At 42.2% G+C, this 21,169-nt stretch overlaps 1 protein-coding gene across 1 annotated transcript in view; it reads left to right on the top strand.

Annotated features, from left to right (window-relative positions):
* The window catches only part of hydin (HYDIN axonemal central pair apparatus protein), a gene marked incomplete at both ends in the record, with an annotated part of 121,953 nt that overhangs the window by 97,237 nt on the left and 3,547 nt on the right, over positions 1-21,169 (top strand). Inside the window, 21 exons of the mRNA XM_083916955.1 lie at positions 69-293; positions 381-541; positions 1,299-1,499; positions 2,622-2,822; positions 2,924-3,050; positions 3,397-3,562; positions 3,794-3,941; positions 4,159-4,366; positions 4,468-4,689; positions 4,969-5,138; positions 5,303-5,501; positions 7,142-7,294; positions 7,393-7,563; positions 8,426-8,535; positions 8,840-9,062; positions 12,169-12,378; positions 12,538-12,701; positions 16,449-16,599; positions 16,686-16,916; positions 17,992-18,216; positions 18,975-19,241. Coding sequence (XP_083773081.1) covers positions 69-293; positions 381-541; positions 1,299-1,499; positions 2,622-2,822; positions 2,924-3,050; positions 3,397-3,562; positions 3,794-3,941; positions 4,159-4,366; positions 4,468-4,689; positions 4,969-5,138; positions 5,303-5,501; positions 7,142-7,294; positions 7,393-7,563; positions 8,426-8,535; positions 8,840-9,062; positions 12,169-12,378; positions 12,538-12,701; positions 16,449-16,599; positions 16,686-16,916; positions 17,992-18,216; positions 18,975-19,241 — 3,933 coding nt within the window. The remainder of the gene's footprint in view (positions 1-68; positions 294-380; positions 542-1,298; positions 1,500-2,621; positions 2,823-2,923; positions 3,051-3,396; positions 3,563-3,793; positions 3,942-4,158; positions 4,367-4,467; positions 4,690-4,968; positions 5,139-5,302; positions 5,502-7,141; positions 7,295-7,392; positions 7,564-8,425; positions 8,536-8,839; positions 9,063-12,168; positions 12,379-12,537; positions 12,702-16,448; positions 16,600-16,685; positions 16,917-17,991; positions 18,217-18,974; positions 19,242-21,169) is intronic.

The following is a 21,169-nucleotide window of genomic DNA, read 5'->3' as shown; positions in this document are numbered from 1 at the left end:
CATTACCATTTGTTTGATGATAATACTTGGCTGCCTGTGGTTAAAAAAAAATCTCCTTTTTATTACAGGTGGGACACCTTCATGCTGGTTGTTCTAAGGAAGTAACTGTCACCTTTTGCTCCAATCAGCCAGTTACTTTGACCAGCCAGCCAATGAGATGCAAGCTTAGTCAGGTGGAATTCCAACAGCCACTAGAGCAGGTGGCTGACTGGGATGACCGGCAGGGATCAGTGCAGTGGCTGAGTTCTTCAAAGCAGGCTTTAGGAGCACCACAGCAACAGGTGAAGAACGAGGTAAACACCTTGACTGTGAAAGAGGTGTCAAAGATAGTTACAAGTTCACAATTATAATTGAGCTAAAATGTACAGGTTTGCATGCAGGCGATAAAGACAGATCCTGAGCCCTGCTGCTCTGTGGTTGAAGGCTCACAGTGGGAGTTGGAATTGCACATCAGCGCAGTTTGTGACTTTGTGAAGTTCAGCTGCGACATCAACACCATCCACTTCAAAGACACCATGCTGTACCAAACCAGGCTCCACCAGTAAGTCAGGCTCTGTGTGTATACAGTATGCTGTATCATTAAACCAACATTTACTGTTCAACTATACAAATAAATTGTTCCAGCATCCTAAAGGGTCAGATCCTAAAGATCATAAAAAAATACTAATAATTGAAATGAAGAATTAAGTGACTCAAAGATTCATGCCAGCTCTTAGCAATTTTGTTTTGAATAGTTAGAATGCACATTTTAAGTTTTATAATTGTTAAAGACCTTAAAAGTAAATTTCCCTTAAATGACTGGAAACAGAAGTCCACACTTGGCCAGTGTAGCCTGATAGTCCACTCTTGGTAATGTGTGTGTGTGTGTGTGTGTGTGTGTGTGTGTGTTTGTGTGTGTGTGTGTGTGTGTGTGTGTGTGTGTGTGTGTGTGTGTGTGTGTGTGTGTGTGTGTGTGTGTGTGTGTGTGTGTGTGTGTGTGTGTGTGTGTGTGTGTGTGTGCGCGTGCGTGCATGCGTGCAGACTGCAGATAGTGAATCATGGCACTGTCAAAATGGAATTCTCCTGGCAAGTCCTCATGGATCCAAGGAACAGCATTTTAAACCATGACCAAGAAGGTAGTACAGTAATGCTATTGTATCATGCGGTCAGATCAGCATTAACACTTGTTGCTGTACCATTATGTTCCAAGATTTAATTTGATATAACTTTATACATTTTATTGCTTTTCAAAATGGAGGTTGAAACTGTAAATGTGGATTGTCTATAACAGGTGGGACCCCTACCTCTCAACCAGGCAGCAGGTCGGCAGGAGCGTTAACTGGAGTCATTCCTGATAGCGCTCTGGCCAGCACGTTGTCTCCTGTGTTGGGGAATCCTGAGTTTCCGCCCATCAGTGTTGAGCCCAGCATTGGGACCATAGAACCTGGTTCCATACAGAATTTTAGCATTCGCTTTTCACCTCTGGAAGTAGCGCAGTTTCAGGGCAGGCTGTTCAGCAGGTACAGTAAATTATTGTTTAAAATTAACATTTAACTATAAAGCAGTAGCTACTTGCCTCTATTACCTAAATTAAAATGCCAACATTTATCCCACAATTCTTAACTAAGATGATTGTACTCAGAAGACAGTATTGGCACATCAGAGCTGTGACTGCAGTTATATCAACATTGTCATTTGTTAAAATATAACAAAAATACGAGATCATGTGCTGTACTGCTGCATCCAGCAAGAGCAAGAAGAGGCAAGGGGGTCCTCAGGGTTAAAGCTGACTCCAATATGCCTGATTTATTCATAATTCTAAAAAAACATGAAGTGACTTTTTATGGATAATATAATGTAACGTTAACTTTATTTATTATGCAGCATTTTATCAAACATTAAAATTCATTTAACATTTATTTTTATACATTTGTAGTATTTAAACGCTTCTTTTGCAATGTGATACTGTGACCTCTACTGAGGACAGGTTCATTTGCATGCATTTTATAGTGAAGTGCCTGTATTTTTAACAAATTGCAATAAATTTATATAAATATATTGAAAATTAATTAAACAAGTATACACAAGTCTATATTGAACTTTTAAAGTATTTTTTATGAATTACTTGTATTGTTTTTTAATGCAAACTACAACTTTTCAATGTAGGACATGTTCTGTCCCTTATCTCAAGAATCAGTTATTTGAATTTCTGTTACATTACGCACTTTGCTGAAGCCACGCCTGCATAGATAGTCGGCAGTGCTCAATAACCAGGATACGGTGAAAACATGCAGCATTATCCAGGTTTCTTTTGAAGTAATCCATGTAGCATATTTGGGTTTCTCATAAAAAGGATAAGGGCTTAACAAGGTTTCTGAAAACGGGATATGTTGTTTACTTGTTAAACACATAATGGGATACTCCAATAACCCAGCCCAACTGCTTTTTCCAAAATGTACAATACTGCAACAAATAAAACAATAAGTTGGCCACACCATGAGGCCTAAGCCAACTTATTTTTTTGTAGTTTTCTGTCTGTTAGGACAGGATGACTTTAAGGCAGTGAATGGATGTCTTCACAAGAATTATTATGACAGACTTTGTTGTTTTTTTCTATCTGCTAGTGTATACTTTTCTTTCAGTGTGCCCAACTTGCAGGATGGGGATCAGGCTCCATGTGTCTTGGTGTGTGGTCGCAGCCTGTTGCCCCACTGCCACTTTAACCTTGAGGACTCAGACTTTATCAGTGGGAACCACCGTAACCCTGAATTCAGGGGCCCTCTGGACCCTAACACCAGAGTCATAGAGTTCAAATCTGTTGGCTTTTCTGTGCCGTCAACAAGGTAACACAGAGAGGGAAATAAAGAAATGATAGCTGTTCATCTCCATCACTGTAAGCCCTAACACTTTGTTTATATGTGTGTCTTCTTGTTTTACGCCCCAGATGTTTTAGTGTGGTGAACCCAACCAATAAACCCTACTCATTCAAGTGGAGGTGTGAAGACACAGGTGGCAGCCCATTCCGCTGCCTCACTCCATGTGGTACCATCTTACCTGGGAAGAAAGTGGAAGTAAGGATGGAAACACACAGGGAGATAGTCTTAATGTCTATGTGGGGTGGTGTAAAATACCACCCCACAAAACATTTCTCATCTGATTTACCATGTCCCATCCTCAATTTTATTACATTTTAATTTAATTGTTTATCACTCTTCCCTTTTCCGCCCTTCCACATCTTTATTCCTCTCACCCATATTTTTTCCTTTCATACATTTCTTCATGTCCTCACTTTTTCTAGCCACTTGTAATCATCTGGTATTTTTGTGTGTGTGTTTGTGTGTGTGTGTGTGTGTGTGTGTGTGTGTGTGTGTGTGTGTGTGTGTGTGTGTGTGTGTGTGTGTGTGTGTTTGTGTACAGGTATGTTTTGAATATGTAGCTGAGCAGCTGGATGCAGTGGAGTCATTCTGGAGCTTTGCAATTGAGACTCTGTCCCTGTCTGTCCCCTTCCTGTGTGTGGGAACCTCTAAAGAACCACTTGTCTATCTTGACAGACCTCACCTTGACTTTGGAGAACTGCTTATCGGTATGTAAAATACATAGACATTACTCAGTGTAGGCAACTAAAAGTTAGTCAGTTAAGGTTAAGAAAACATTCCTGTTATGGCTAACTAATAGAAATATGAACACTCATTTCCTGTGTAAGATCTGACTCCTTAGTCTGTGTGTGTGTGTGCGTGTGCGTGTGCGTGTGCGTGTGCGTGTGTGTGTGCGTGTGTGTGTGTGTGTGTGTGTGTGTGTGTGTGTGCCTGCACAGGTTGCAAAGTGGAACACACAGTGGATTTGGTGAATGGAGAGCAGGAGATCTTCCACTTCTCTGTCATGCAGTCATCTCTTCTCTGTGATGACCAGCAGTCCAGGCTCATTTTGCAGCCCATGACTGGCACAGTGGCACCACAAGAAAGGTTAATGACAATTCAACAACACACTCAATACAACTAAATAAAATTATATTCACCCAAAAAATAGTATATATTTATTTTGAGGTTCAAAATGTGTCATTGTACATTATTTTGAAAAAACAACCACTGACTCGTACATAGGTGATTAAAATGGCAAATATTAAAGCTTTGTGAGGAAGTTGCAGTGTATCTATCATTTGTTGCTAACTCTTTCGTGCAGGTTGCCACTGTCTGTGTCCTTCACACCTTGCCGAGAGGGCTATGTGACCTTCAGATTAGTTCTGAGGGTGAAGAGGAAGTCGGAGCCACTCACACTCACAGTAAAGGCTGATTGTTTCAGCATGAGTACTTCTGTTCAAGTTGAGAAGCCAGAAGGAGGCCTCAGAGAGATAAACCCTAACCACAAAGACATTCTGGACTTTGGAAAGGTCGGCACAAATACTCAGATGAACGAGCCTGTGCCTTTATAGTTGAAGTTGAAACTTGACAGTCACCATCCTGTGTGTGTCTGTGTATGTGTTATTTGTAGGTGGGGATTTCAGAGCAATCCACATTTAATTTCCTGGTGTCCAATCTGTCAAGATTCAGCCTGGAAGTGAGCTTTGATCTAACAGGTCCCAGTGAGCTGCTACAACACTTGCAAGCAAAACCACAAAATGATACTATTGAGGTTGGGAAGCAGCTGCGATCTTCACTCTTCTTTGGTCCACGGAGCATTTGTAACCTCAGGGACGTGAGACTGAGTATCAAGGTGATCACATATCAAGTTTTATTAGGGTTTTTACAGAATTCTCTACTGACAAGAAAAAAAGTTTTATAAATAATCTGTAAACAATTATGAAGACCTTATCTACTACTTTTGTATTTTCTCTTCACCGTTCATAGAGACAAATACTATTGTAAGTTTGATGCCAAGTTATGTCATTATTAAATAATAAATTCCATTAGACTTTAAAAGAACACACCATTTAATGAATATATATGTAAAAGACTCCATTCCTCCTCCTGTATTTCTCTCGCATCTTGTCAGGTAAAGCATGGGCCAGCATTTACATTTACCATCGAAGGCAGGGCTGTAGCACCGAGCCTCGAATTCTCCTTCACCAAGTTCAACTTTGGCAAGTCCTTCCTGTACAGCCCGGGCATGGTGCCGGCCTCCCAGACTCTGCTGATCAGCAACAAAGGCGAAAGGGACATCAGGTAGCTAAGTGTGACAGTCTGTTTGTCTCCATGTGTCAGGTAAAGGTGTTTACTGCATAAATAAATGTTTTATTCTGCTCAGAATGTGACAGTTTAAAGAGTTTGAGAGTTTAAAAACAAGCCTGATTTGGAAAACCTACTGTGCTCTACCTCACTCTCAATAGTGTCCAGTGCCAGTTCAGAAACACCTCCTACCTAGAGATGGACTTCCAACCAGCTATTTTGTCCCCTGGTGCTGTGATGGAAGCACCAGTCAACTTCTATCCTCGTGAGGCATGCCGTTACCATGAAAAACTGTCCTTCATCTTAAACAGCTGTGTCACGAAACACGTAGACATTCTCGGTCAAGGCATCAAGATGAAGGTGGGAAGGAACAGCGAGAAGAACTAATACCAAAATGAATATGTTATGTAATTTGTGCTGCGCAGCGGCAACAGGACCCTGGGAAATTATTTTCTGAATGATGAAGATGTACAGCACTATTCAGACATGGCGCTAATTAAAGGGGAACGGACTTCAACACAAGAATGGGACATAAATGAAACTGTCTTAAAGTGTAATTCCAGCACAAAATCATCCTATGGTTTTTTTTGGCATTTACATACATCAAATAAGCCATCAAGACAGTTTTTTGACACTGAATAAAGCAGTTTCAAGTTAAAAATCAGTACTTTTTTACCAACATTGTTTAGCTCGTCAGCGGAGGGGCTGCCAGTTCAGTTGTTGCCTTTGTTAGCTCAGTTTATGTCTCTGGTAACTGAAGATCCAGGCTTTCAGGAGGTTTTTACGGGGAGACAAATTATCCGCAAGAGGTCTCCTCCTTTTCAAAGCAAATGGACCTTGTCGCGACTAATTATCCAATTTAAAAAGCCACTAATGCTACGTTCACACTGCAGGTCTTAATGCACAATTACGATTTATTGCTCGATCCGATTTTTGTTTGGCTTGTTTCACATTACGTCTTTAAATGTGGCCTGTCTGTGTGAACAGCTCACGCTCCTGAAGTGACCCCATGCACAGTTGATCGTTGATGACATCGGTATTTACGGAAGTGAACATGGCAACGGCAATCGGTATTGTAGGACTTTATGGCCTTATGCCTTATTCTCCCTCCACTGGCCGCCTGCTTCACTGCTGTCCCCCATGTTTGTTTTGATTCTGTGGCACACTCTTTTTTTCAATCAACTTTATTTGTCATTCATTTCCAACAGTGCAGCGCGGGTCAGAATGACGTCAAAGGCACATTAAATGCGACCTGGCTGTTCAGATTGCGGTCACATTTTTAAAAATCTGATACGTATCCGATTCAGTAGCACATTTAAAAGTGGCCTGATTCTGATTCTAAAATGTCAGATTCAATAAAACTTGTGCTGTTCACACTGTCAAAAACAAATCGGATCAGGGTCACATATGAGCGAAAAAATCAGATTCAGGTCACTTGTAACTGCAGTGTCAACGTGGCCTAAGAGGCTCAGTGGGATCTTGTCGGCCACATGCTCATTTAAATCCATTCTTTACGCAGTTAAAGTATTTAAGTATATGAAAACATTGGAAATAAATTGACACCTTATGGAAATTAACGAAATGGAAACCGTGCAACTGAACAGGTAAAATACTGTGAAGCCACACTCAGGCGTTTGCTGGAAATGATAGTGACCAAAGACCGTTTGCAGGATAAACAAACAATACAGGCCAAGAGACACAGACCTGATGATTTAACAAGTAAAACACTGAAAAAAGCAAAGCTTCTAAGAAACAAATGTTCTAAAAAGTGTTTTTGAAAAATGTGGCTTCAAACTGGATAAAAAGTCTGGTAGACTACAACCCTGACGCATGGTGACAGACACTGCAACCAAATCTAACGCACCCTGTCCCTGATTAAAATGACAGATTTGACTGTCAATTTACTCTGGTTTGAATATTTTTGGAGACATTTAAATGCAGAACTTCTACATATTATATCTTTAATATATATATCCTGTTTATGTATCGTCCTTTCGTAGCTGGAGGTGGAGGACCCCAGGCAGAGGAAAATTAAATTGGGATCTCTGATGTTGGGTCAGAAAGTGAAAAAGCAAGTGGTTCTGGTCAACCGCAGCCCTTTAGACCTTTCCTTTACTCTGCTGCTTAACACAAACACACCACTGGACCCAAGGGTAGGAAACACACACACACACACACACACACACACTGATAAAGAGTGGTCTGCGCAAACAACAGGTAATATTCTCCTCTCCTCCATGTCCTCCTGCAGGATTTGTCATTCAGTCCAGCAGGTGAGCTGAACCTAAAAGCCTGTGTTGGCTCATGTAATGTAGAGATCAGGTTCACTCCTCGTCAGCACATACCTCCCTTCTCTGCTGAACTGCAGGCAGAGTTTGCAGGCCTGTTACACCCCCTGCTGACCATCCAAGGCCGCTGCCAGGTAGGCTGTGCAGTAAATTTAATAGTCACTTAAAAAAATAGTCATTTTACAAGACTGGAGAAAATTATGTTTGATGTACTATTTTTAAGAGTTATCTTCACATATAAATTTGGCAGATGTCCATTAAAAAACAAGTGCTGACTTATTTGTTTAGAAATAGAATAAATTGAGATGTATAGTGGCTTTCCTATAAGTCACTAAAGGTGCTGCAATGCCGGTGGATTTAATTGACGTGCATCATGTGGCACCAGCTGTGTAACCATTGTTTTCCTTTGGGGAGAGTGGTGGAGACAACTCAGAGGAACCACTACCCTTGGTGCAGGCACCGCTCGGTTCAAGACAGAGAAACGCCTTGCAAAAATTCTAATTCTGAAATGAAAATCTACAGTGGTTAAATCGCCCTAAGTTTATGTAACATTTTAACAACAATCCTTTTTGATGTAGACTGTAGTTGTCTCTCAGATGTCTTCTAATCATATAAAGTGTTTATCCATGAATTTAGAATGTATTTATTCAAGATAGCCTCTTGAAATGACTCGTCTAATTTTTGAGGGGTTCCTTCAAAAAAGTGGTGTTACTGAATGGTGTTAGTAAATGTTTCTGGTGCTAATTTAAAGGAAGAATATATATACATTTTAATATGTAAAGAATACTCATTTACTTTTAATGTTACTTCCTAGTAAAAAAAATGACATAGAAACCTCCCACTAGTTAGGGCAAGCAAATAAATAAATGGTTCTTACAAGATAAATGACACAAAGTGGATCTGATTTTAAAACAATGTTAAAAGTTTGCTGTATTAACTCAAAACTGTAATTTGGATAAAGTCATGTTAACCACTAGTTGTAATTTTAAATGTCAGGGTGTGGAGGTCCAGCTGGACCAGGACCACCTAACCTTTGGAGCTGTTATTCAGTGCTGCCAAGCCAGAAAAAGGGTTTTAATGATGAACACTGGGGACATTGGTGCCAGGTAAGGTTGGATATTATACAATCCAATTACAGTAAGATACAAACCTCCTACAAACATATTGCAGCACAGGCCTGTGAAAGTTCTCATTTGTCCAGGTCATCCTTATCCCCAAAGTAATTTCAGTCAAAAGCAACTGGACTTGGTTTTTGTCTAGTAAGACGTTTTTTTATGCAGCACACACAGACCATCAAACAACATCAGCTCTTTTTAACATTTGTGCTTTGAGAACATCAGTTCTGAAGCTTGTGTTTGGGACTCTTGAGTTATTCTATTCTTTTTATTCATCCGTCTAACTTGTAACCAGGTTCCAGTGGCAAACCGAGAATTTTCCTCCAGAGTTGTCCATCACACCAGCTAAAGGCTTCATCGCTCCAGGCATAGAGGTTCCATTTGAAGTGACTTTTGCCCCTGTGGAATTGATTGATGACACAAGATATGAGAACCTGTCTTGCTGTGTGGAAGGCTCCTCCTCACCCGTTGCCCTCACTGTAACAGGCTCCTGCATCGAAGCCTCAACTAGTAAAGAGGTTTGATTGATGCAATTAAATTATGTGAAATAAGTCTAACTAGATTGATAAAATTGTTGGTTTTGGCTCGAATAGATTGTCTGGAATGGAACTGTGCTATAATTTATTCATTCATCTTCAATCACTTGTCCCTATTGGGATCGCTGGAGCCGATCCCAGCTGACATTGGGCATGAGGCGGGGACAGGACACCAGTCTATCACAGGGCACATAGAGACAAACAACCATTCACACCTACGGGCAATTTAGGGTCATCAATGAACCTAACACCACACAAAAGGGCCTCAGCTGGGATTCTAACCAGTAACCCTGGTGCTGTGAGGCGACAGTGCTAATCCCCACACCACCGTCACAGCAACATGTGCTATAATGATTTAGCTATAATATATATATACTGGAATCACAAGGCAAAGTATTCATTCTTGATTTATTCTGAAATATTGTTATTTTTTATCTTTCAGAATTTGATAGAATATCAACTGTGACTTTATCACTCCTTTCTATACATGTTTTTAAATAACCAAGGCACTTCAACAAAAACCTTTATTTTGTGAAAAAAAAAACAATGATCAAAATCAGAGAACAGTAACCATTGTGTCAGAAGAGAAGATTTCAACAATGTTTTCTTCTATAGGATTAAAAAATGAACAGGAAGTGTAGAGGCCACAGCTTTGAATGACTTCAGCACATCTGCTCCCACAGGACATCACTAGTTTCTCACACTGCTCTGGTTTGATCTGTGTCCATTCTGACTCACTCTCTTCCACAGTTCACTAAGAGCGTGCTCACACTATCCTTTTGGCCGCGGCCAAAACCGGTTTTTCAGCTAAAGTCTAGTACCTTTAAGTAGTGTGAGCGCACCCGCTCAGCGCTCAACTGGGGCCAGCTGGGCCGCCACGGCCCGCTTGAAAGAGGTGGGCTTTAGCGGAGCCGTTTGCACATGTACGAGCACGAGCGTGCGCACATGTACGCGCACGAGCACGAGCACGAGCCCGGCCAGAAGGACAGTGTGAGTAGGCCCTAACTGGAGTGGGTTAATTAAGGCCTACTGACACTGTCCTTCTGGCCGGGGCCAAAACCGTTTTTTCAGCTAAAGCCTAGTACCTTTAAGCAGTGTGAGTGCACCCGCTCCGCGCACAACTCACTCTTTCAAGCGGTTCACGGCCCGCTTGAAAGAGGTGGGCTTCAGCGGAGCCGTTTGCACATGTACGAGCGCGAGCGTGCGCACGTGTGCGAGCACGAGCCCTACAGCAGTAGTGTTATGTCATGTCATGTATGTAACAACAACAACAATGGCGGTGAAAGGTTCATGTCGGTGTGATGCGGAGGTGGAGTGTCTACTGCAGATTTGGTCGGATCAAAATATTTAAAAACAGTCGACAAGACGCACAAAAACTCAGAGGTCTGTGGAAAAGTTTGTAAACAAAGCCACACACGCGATCAATGCGTGTGACGTGTTACGGCGTGATGGCGTATGGACAGCAAGAAGCATTGGCCGGCCCTGGCAGTGTGAGTACAAACGGGGCTGGGGCGCAGGGGGGAGAGGGAGGGGGGACAAGTACCCTAAAGCCCGGGTCGCTCTTAGGACGTGATCACACTGTCCTCCCGGACCGAGACCCGGACTTTAGGGTACTTGTCCCCCCTCCCTCTCCCCCCCGCGCCCCAGCCCCGTTTGTACTCACACTACCAGGGCCTCGGCCAATGCTTCTTGCTGTCCATACGCCTTCAAGCCGTAACACGTCACACGCATTGATCTCGTGTGTGTGGCTTTGTTTACAAATCTTTCCATAGACCTCAGAGTTTTTGTGCGTCTTGTCGACTGTTTTTGAATATTTTCATCCGACCAAATCTGCAGTAAACACTCCACCTCCGCACCACACCAACGTGAACCTTTCCCCACCATTGTTGTTGTTGTTAAATGTCCGCGCATGGTCCGTCCTTCTTTTTTCTATGTCCGAACAGGCGGACATAACGCTACTGCCGTAGGGCTCGTGCTCGTGCGCGTACACGTGCGCACGCTCGTGCTCGTACATGTGCAAACGGCTCCGCTAAAGCCCACCTATTTCAAGCGGGCCGTGGCGGCCCAGCTGGCCCCAGTTGAGCGCGGAGCGGGTGCGCTCACACTACTTAAAGGTACTAGACTTTAGCTGAAAAACCGGTTTTGGCCGCGGCCAAAAGGATAGTGTGATCAGGCCCTTAGACTTTACTTTGTTGCCAAGGATTTTCCAGAGATTCTCTATGAGGTTTAGATCTGGACTCTGACACTTCCTTCCTCCAAATCTAACTGACTTCTTTGCACACTTTGGGTTCAGCCTTTCCCCACTCAGACTCTGAACATAGATCCAAATAAATGGAAGTTCAACAATGTCATGTCATGGTTTGGGGGTCTATGTTTTCTGCAGCAGGAGTTGGGCCTCTTGTACAGCTACATGGCAGGGTGAATGCAAATGTTAATGTGAACCTCCTTCACCAACATGCAATATTTTCACTGCAATTTTCTCCCAATCATCTGCAGTTTTCATGCACGACAATGCCCCCTGTCACACTGTAAAACAGTCCAGAGATTCTCTATGGGGTTTAGATCTGGACTCTGGGCTGAACATATCAGGGTTTTCAAAGAACTGCTTAACATGTTTTGCAGTCTGACAGAGGGCATTGTCTTGCAATGTACTGTAAACATATATATATATATATATCATAACCTAGTCTGATGACTAAAATAGACTAAAATTAAATAGTTAGCAAAAACAGATGAGGTTGACTAAATATGATGAAAACCCAAAAGTACTTTTGACACAGGACTAAAACTAAATTTAAAAGAATGACAAAATGAACACTGCACACTCTCCTTTACTTTATCAGGTGTGGGTTGTGCTGTGAACACTGTGTATGAACGTGTTAACTGATATGACTGTGTGGACATTTCAGTAAAAGCCAGCATCAGATAATGTGAGACTTTCAGCTTCTTTTTGGAGAGTGTGTCTGTGTGTCTGTTATCTACTTTATTTAGAATAAGTTGAAGGTAATTAATACTAACAGGTCTTACCTATAATGTAACTGCATTTGTACTACATAATACTTACCTCTTTCTGACTGCATGTCTCCAGGTGGTGAATTTTGTTTGCCCAGTGCGTGGCTCTCACACCCAGACCCTGCCTGTGTTCAACCCAACAAACCAGCATTGCAGCATCAGACCGGCCCTGAGGGGAGTGCAGTGGAGTGCTGTGCCCTCTGTGAAACTTGAACCTCTCCAAAACAAGACATACAAGATCACATACCAACCGCTGTCCATGACTGCTAATGGAAAGAGACATCTGGTAGAGGAGTACAAACATTGATACACAATCAGCTAATTATTTGCAGCCTCTTTTTGTGTATATTCGGTGCAGTGTTACACATTACATGTGTAAGGAATGAAGTGTGACATTAACTTCATCTCAGACATTAACTTGTCATATCTCTCTTTAATTCCTCAGGGATCAGTCTTTTTCTCCTTCCCTGATGGGACAGGCATGCTTTACTCCACGGAAGGAACCGCTGAACCTCCCAAGGCACAGGACACCATTGTGCATGAACTGCCTGCCAAGACTCACCACACACAGTTGCTCCCTGTGCACAACTGGCTCTCCAAGCAGCAGAGGTAGAGCACACACACACACACACACACACACACACACACACACACACACACACACACACACACACCATTTAATCACCAGTATCTTTAAACCATATATAAACCATTATTAAATATTACATGTTATAATACTGTATATTTTTGGCCACTTGGGGGCAATGGAAACCAGTTGCGAACACAGGGGTATATTCATATTTTTATTAGTGGTGGGACACGATTCAAATATTTATTTAATTAATTAGAGGCTTTGTAATAATTAATCATGATAAATCGCATATCAATATTTGACACAAGTAGCAACATTTTTCAATTTAAATGGATTTTGATATATGACTTAATATATTATAAACAATAAAACAGTGCTTGGTAGAGTGTATTCAAGAAAAGTGGAAACCTAACACTGCAAAAATATTTAGAATAATATCCTTGGAATAAAATAAACAGTTTAACATAGTGCTTTTTACATATGTTTTCAAAAACACAGAAACAAAAATGATCCATGAATTAATGACAGTCCCTCCAGGAGCGTTGTCTGTGCTAACGTTAGCTGCAGCATGTTCAGCATTGTCCATGCTAATGTTAAAAGAATAAATTGTGATTAATTGCGTAAATTTTTTGTTGCGTTATTTTTTCTGTAATTAATTAATCTTATTCAACGCGTCCCACCCCTAGTTTCCACTGTAGCGGGTTGCCTGAATGTTCTTTTCTTGTTGTGCCAGCCGGTGTTAAATCAGACAATTTAATGATTAGGTTTGTTTTAAAGGTCAATCCCTACATGGATAAATGACTCAACACATTCATGAACCCACTTATTAAAAATCACCAGACAGAAGGATCACTATACAAACAATAATCAGAGCCGCAATGCAAACTCAGTTTAAATCCGTGTATTACACAATGAGCTACACTTGACATCAGAGAATGTCATTTAAATAATTGTCAAAAGGGTCAAAGAATGAGATAAGATAAGATATTCCTTTATTATTCCCACAAAGGGGAAATATCCTTATTACAGCAGCAAAGTGGATAGCAAACATAGAACAAGTGTCAATAATAAACAATAAATTGTAGAAAAATATGAACAATATAAACACAGATAAATTTAAGAGTAACAATGAAAAAAGGAACAATTTATTCAATATTTTTAAATATTTTAAATTCACCTGAGCGAAGTATTAATGTTCCCCAACAGAAAGAGTCCAAAGTTAAAACAAAAATCCCTTTTTGGTTTCAAGCACATCTAAATAAAGAAAGACTTTCAGTTTGTTTCATTCTGTTTTAGTAGGTTTTTTTTGTAGGAGTGAATCGTCTTCTCCAACAAAATAATAAAAATAGGATCTCTGTAAAGATTCAGTTTTGTTTTTCCCGTTAGGAGTGGAGCCTCTTCCCAAACAATTTAACAAACGATCTTTGAACAAGTGAATCTATTATCTGAGAATTTCAAACCTGCAGTCCTCAAAGCAATTTCAGTCAAAAGCAACTGGACTTGGTTATTAGTCTAGGAAGACGTTTCACCTCTCATCCAAGAGGCTTCATCAGTTTATGTACACATCTGACCAGGCTGGGACTGGTCCAACTAACTGGTGTGGAAATCCAGGTATTTAACCATTCACAAGGCCGATGATGTCACTGGAACCCTTTGTGCTCCAAAAGACAACAACCGTTGTGTACTTTGTAACGTCTGCTGTTGCTATTGACAAGAGAAGAGTGGCTGTAAACCGGATAAAACACATTTCATATACATCTGTACAATAAAAGTCTGCAGTTATTTTGTTATTTCAAAACTTAAAAGACACATGGGGACACATTGTGCTACAGGTGTGAACAGACGAACTGATAGCTGAACACTGATCTGATCACTGAAGACGGATGTTAAAACCAGGTGAAAACAGGCCCTCTGTCACAATCTTCCGACTTTTTTTCCTCAAAATATTACAACTTAAATACAATCTTCCGATTTTATTTCTCAAAATATTATGACTTCCTATTGTTACAGGCGCCCCCTTCCCACTGGTTTCCATTCAGATCTAGTCGCTCTCATTGGCTCTTGGAGTCCCCGACAGTTTCAGATATTTAGCCTGCTAGATATCTGGAGTGAGTCTGCAAGCACCAGTGAGCCACTTAGCTTACCTCTTTGAAAAGATCAACCATCCTCAATTTGCCTCCAATCTGGGCCTTTTGTCAGGAAGCTCCAAACGCTGCCGGCGAGCAGAAAATCAAGGCTAAAGTAGTGGGCACTTGGCATTAGCAATCAGTTGCTTATTCACACCCCCAGCAGTTAAATTATTATTCATTTAAAAATCATGTTCCTGATATCGTGTGTGGACTAATATTCACTCTCTTTTGTTTAGTTTTTGGTCTCTACCTGAGAGAAATAATTGACTCTTTAGCTGCTTAAAGGTTAAATATATGTTGAATCTTTATAAAAAGCTATATTTGAAATTTTTTTTTTAAATACACCCACGGGGCATTTTGAGGTCTACAGAATGAAAGTATTAAATTTCCATAGAAAAACATATATGTAGTCTGAATTAATATTCATTTTTTTTTTGACAGGTTTGACAATGACTTCCTGTCCTTTTCTGTTTCCATTGTAGCAGCCAATAGCATTGGGCGTTGCTGGTTGCCAGGGTTGTCTGTTGTTGCTACAAAAACAAGAATCATGTTGAGTTGAGAGCTAGCTAATGGATTCCACAGTACTCAAAGAAAGACTTCCAGTTGAAGACTGACACGTTACATACTGTTGTCAAATTAATAGATTAGTCCACATGAGTGGTTACCCTGAATGATTCATCACTGACATGGAGCAGGCTGATCACTGACACACTCTGCAACAAACCTGGCAACCCGACTGCTGGAGTTATTTTTTGTTGTTGCAACTACGATCTTGAAACACTAGATGGCGCTGTTCTGCTTATTCTCCATATTCTCCATATTCAACCTTTAATATTCTTAAATATGTTCTCTCTCTCCCTCTATGTGTGGGTATGCAGCCTTCCAACAGGTAAAACCTACATAGAACTTTGCAAAAAAGGAGCACAATCTGTTTTAAAATGATTAATATAATACTTCAGGCAGCAGAGCAACCTTGTGAGTGTGTCACTCTTAAATAAATCTTTGAAATCATTGGGTATCCATGATCTTGTAGTTAACGATCCAGTTAATTCATTCAGCACCATTTATTATAGCCTACCCTCCATAACCAACTGCATAATGCTTAGTGCTCTCAGTGAAGCTGGCAGGCAACCACATGCGGTCTGTGTAGCAGGTGAAAAACCCTGCTGTGCCCCGTCTACATGATGCTGTGCATCCGTGCCCCATGTATTTTTGCTGTAAGGCTAAGGGGAGCTGCAGGTGATAATTATCGGCAGTTTCATCATGACAAACCCCCTTTCACTAAGATGATGATTATTGCAGCTTTAATTCCCAAGTCTGATCCATTCAGTCTCCTGAATACAGTAAACAGCCACTATCAGCTTTTGTGAATACATTGTATTCATTAAAGGCCCCTGTCAAATTTCAGTAGCACTTTGGAGCACTTCACATATACACCCTGTGCTCCTCAAAAATATGTTTTTAGAATTTCCAGTACTAAAAGTGAAGTGGAGGCAATCTTAGCGCTTTAATTTAGCAAACCTCTTGCTGCATATTAAAACTTAAAATGTGAATAGTGCTGAAATGTACTGAGGAGAAACATGCAGGCTCTGTTGGGACTGATGTGCAGTACAGGACGTGTTTCTGTGTGCTCAGGTTCCGTGTGCTGATAGAGATCCTGAAACCTGACAAGCCAGATGCTACAGTGTCCCTCAAGGGTCTAGAATACATTGATGTCCCTGCTCTGGCCAGTCGGGACTACAAGATGTCTTTCTTTACATACAGAGAGGGCCAGTACAACACCAAGGTTTGATCACACACACATTTCTGTGAGAAGATCTGAATATATTCTGGAGCCTTGTCCTCACATCACCCTTTAACCCGTCTCTTCAGGTGATGTTTCGTAATGAGGTGTCTGGTGAGTACTTGTTCTACCTTGTAACCTTCAAGGCCACACCTCCAGGAGTCCTGTCCACCATAGAGCTGGTGACCACTGTCCGTCGGACAGCCTCTGCCATCGTACAGGTGGAGAACCCCCTGACAACAGTTACCTGCCTCACCACTGAGTGTAAATGCTCTGACATCAGTGCTCCACCCCAGCACACTGTGCCAGGACAGTCCAAGGTGGATACTGACTACATCTGTTTTGGTACTGAAAAAATTAGGGCTGCCCCCGACCGAGGATTTTCTTGGTTGATCATTGGTCGTTATTTAGAGCGATTAGTCGACTAATCGATACATATGTATTTATTTTCCCGCTATAAGTCTCCCGCCTGTTAATGAGACCGGCAAATTATTTCAGATTCTAATTCTGAATGTTTTAGAAAAAATCAGCAAGGAGACTGTCGGACATGGGCAGGTAGCTAGGCTAATGTAACTTACATGTTTAAGGTGGTAGGTCATGTTCGTCTTACGTTACATGTTTAAGGTGGTAGGTAATGTTCGTCTAACGTGACTTACATGTTTCAGGTGGTAGGTCATGTTCGTCTAACGGGACTTCCATGTTTCAGGTGGTAGGTCATGTTCGTCTAACGTGACTAACATGTTTCAGGTGGTAGGTCATGTTCATCTAACACTACTTACATGTTTCAGGTGGTAGGTCATGTTCTTCTAACGTTACTTACATGTTTAAGGTGGTAGGTCGTGTTCGTCTAACGTGACTTACATGTTTCAGGTGGTAGGTCATGTTTGTATAACGTCACTTACATGTTTAAGGTGCTAGGTCATGTTCGTCTAACGTTACATGTTTAAGGTGGTAGGTCATGTTCGTTGTGGACGAGTGATAGACAAAGTTTTTCTTCTAAAGTTTGCATGTGACCTTCTTGGGGTCATACTTGTTCTTTTCAAAGTGATCCCATATTTTAGATGTCTTTCCCGACATGATTGGATATTAATTATAAACTTTCTAACCATGATGTCGAAGGGACCCGCCGTGTTAAAAAAGAAAAAACAGACAGTGAGTGAGTGTCATGACTTCCTGTATCGGGCCCTACAAATTAAAAGCCCTCCATCCTTTTAGGCCAGCCGCCAGTCACATCTGACAAGACACAGCTCCTTTTTTCCTGCGACAAATGGACTAATGAAAGTTTTGTCGGCTAATGATTTTTTGGTCGGCTATATGGGGGCAGCCCTAGAAAAAACAGCTGTTTGATCACAAATAAACTTTAATTGGTACTTTGTGTGCGGGTCCTCTCTTTAGGGCTCTCTGAGCATAGAGTACCTGCCCCTGCATGCAGGAGAGTCTACAGCCCGACTGACTCTGTATAGTAACGAATTGGGCTACTTCCACTACGACCTGCTACTTAGAGCTCTGCCTCCATCACCAGAGAAAACCGTCCACTTCAACACTTCTCTGGGCAGCAGCCACACCATACTTGTTAAGTTCATCAACTACTCCCGCTTCAAAACTGAGTACTCTTGCAAGGTAAGAAAATATTAGATATGTCCTAATGGCTTATAAATGTTGGTACACCATGTTCTTGTGATGGTGTATGTTCCGTCAGCTCTTGCCATTTTCCTTTTTCTCTGTTAGTTTTGCACTTACTAATGAATACAGTCACTAGATGGATTCTTTCAAAAGTGGCACGTCACCAATTTTTACACATACACATCCATGTTCTAGTCATGAGCACTACTACTCAGCCTGTGAAAATAATGTATAATGTGTTGTGTGGACCCTGGTCCCTTCATTTTGTAAACTATCATTAATCCCTTGTTTTTGAGCTAGAACTGTTGAATTAATTTATTAATTCATTAAAATGTATTAAAACAATTTTTTTTTTCATTTAGCAGCTGTGTTGTTATATTCGTGCATTTGCCCTAGTATGTTGCTGGTTAAACATTGTCAAGCTTTGTTGTTGTTACGAAGTGGCAAAAATTCATCATCGACTTAAGTTTATTTGCCTCAACACAAACGCAGAATGTGCTTCTGATTTCTTCATCCTTCATGCTCTGGTACTCTACATTCTTGCATGAGAACAGTTTCTGTATTTATTTAGTCTGGCTCAACAAAGTGCTTGGACAAAGCACTCTTGCTCCCCTTCCACTATCAGTGTGTTACTGTTCTCAAAAATCCCTTTGCTACATAAAACAACAACAAAATCTAATGTGGAGTTGGGTGTGGCAAATGTATTGATATATTTGCTGTAATATGATCCCCTACTTGTAATCTCTGTCCTACAGACTGATTGCCCGGACTTCATAGTGGACAAGACCAGACCCCAGGTGGGGTCAGAGGCCAGCGTGGAGGTTTGTTTTGAACCTCATCAGCTGGGGGAAGTGAGAGGCCAGCTCAGCCTGTCCTCAGGAATTGGTGGTGAATACGTCTTTCCCTTGCATGGGATCTGCCTCTCTCCCAAAGCCCAGGGCCCGTTTAGCGTCAGGGCTGGTCGCAACATTACTATCCCCTTCAAGAATGTATTCCTGCAGACCACTGCTTTTTCTTTTCAGGTAAGGAAGCGATGACCTGAGGGCCAGGGAATTAACAAGATAAAAGAGTGGAATAAAAGTTAAAAATGTGGTATTTTTCAAGGATCATTGGAATCACTGACAAAGAAAGCATTCCAATACAACCACTGTGCAGAAAACCAATACATTTCTTGAAATCCAAGTAAATAATTATGAAGTAACCAGCTTTTTCCTTTGTTTCTGTCATATATCTTGTTATAATGTCAGATGTTAATGCTAACCAAAGTCTCAAATGATGAGCTAAACGTGTTTATACGTAACCATTTTAACCCCCATGAGCAGAGCTGCTCAGGATACAGACTGATGTCAAAGTCTTCTTTCAGTCAGTTTTTTTTCACTTTCTCAGTGGTCTGACATCAAGCCTGCTGGACACGCCCACAAAGTACAGCTACGCACAGCTACAGTAGAATTTGCTGCTGTTTACTACATGTAGCTGCATGCTAGTGTCAGAGAAGGCTGTAGTATGTGTCACTAGTGTTGCTGCAATCACACCACATAAAAAGTCGATCTACAGACACGATTTGAATGCGTGTGGTGTGTGGTGTGTGGTGTGTGGCGTGTGGCGTGTGGCGTGTGGCGTGAGGCGCGTTACCCGCGTCGCAATGGATGATATTCGTGTCCAACGGCTTCAACATCTCATCTCATCTCATCTCATCTTCATCCGCTTATCCGGGGTCGGGTCGCGGGGGCAGCAGCTTTAGCAGGGGACCCCAAACTTCCCTTTCCCGGGCCACATTAACCAGCTCTAACTGGGGGATCCCGAGGCGTTCCCAGGCCAGTGTGGAGATATAATCTCTCCACCTGGTCCTGGGTCTTCCCCGAGGCCTCCTCCCAGCTGGACGTGCCTGGAACACCTCCCTAGGGAGGCGCCCAGGGGGCATCCTTACTAGATGCCCGAACCACCTCAACTGGCTCCTTTCAACGCTAAGGAGCAGCGGCTCTACTCCGAGTTCCTCACGGATGGCTGAACTTCTCACCCTATCTCTAAGGGAGACTCTAGCCACCCTCCTGAGAAAACCCATTTCTGCCGCTTGTACTCGCAACCTCGTTCTTTCGGTCATGACCCAACTTTCATGACCATAGGTGAGGGTAGGAACGAAGATTGACCGGTAGATCGAGAGCTTTGCTTTCCGGCTCAGCTCTCTTTTCATCACAACGGTGCGGTAGAGCGACTGCAACACCGCCCCCGCTGCTCCGATTCTCCGGCCAAACTCACGCTCCATCGTCCCCTCACTCGTGAACATGATCCCGAGGTACTTGAACTCCTTCACTTGGGGTAAGGACTCATTCCCTACCTGGAGTAAGCAATCCACCGGGTTTCCTGCTAAGAGCCATGGCCTCAGATTTAGAGGTGCTGATCCTCATCCCAGCCGTTTCAAACTCGGCTGCGAACCGATCCAGTGAGTGCTGAAGGTCACTGACCGACGATGCCATCAGGACCACATCATCTGCGAAAAGCAGAGACGAGATCCTCAGCCCACCGAACTGCAACCCCTCCCTACCACGACTACGCCTTGAAATCCTGTCCATGAAAATCACGAACAGGATTGGTGACAAAGCGCACCCCTGGCGGAGGCCAACCCCCACCGGAAACGAATCCGACTTTCTCCCGAGGATCCGGACACAGCTCTCACTTTGGGTGTACAGAGATTGGATGGCCCACAGAAGTGACCCCCTCACCCCATACTCCCGCAGCACCTCCCACAGTATCTCCAGAGGAACCCGGTCATATGCCTTCTCCAGATCCACAAAACACATGTAGACTGGATGAGCATACTCCCAGGCCCCCTCCAGGATCCTTGCGAGAATGAAGAGCTGGTCCGTTGTTCCACGTCCAGGACGGAATCCACATTGTTCCTCTTCAATCTGAGGTTCGACTATAGGACGAACCCTCCTTTCCAGCACCTTGG

Source organism: Echiichthys vipera (assembly GCF_963691815.1).
Source record: "Echiichthys vipera genome assembly, chromosome: 7".
Taxonomy (NCBI): Eukaryota; Metazoa; Chordata; class Actinopteri; order Perciformes; family Trachinidae; genus Echiichthys; species Echiichthys vipera.
This window is presented reverse-complemented; position numbering and strand designations above follow the sequence as displayed.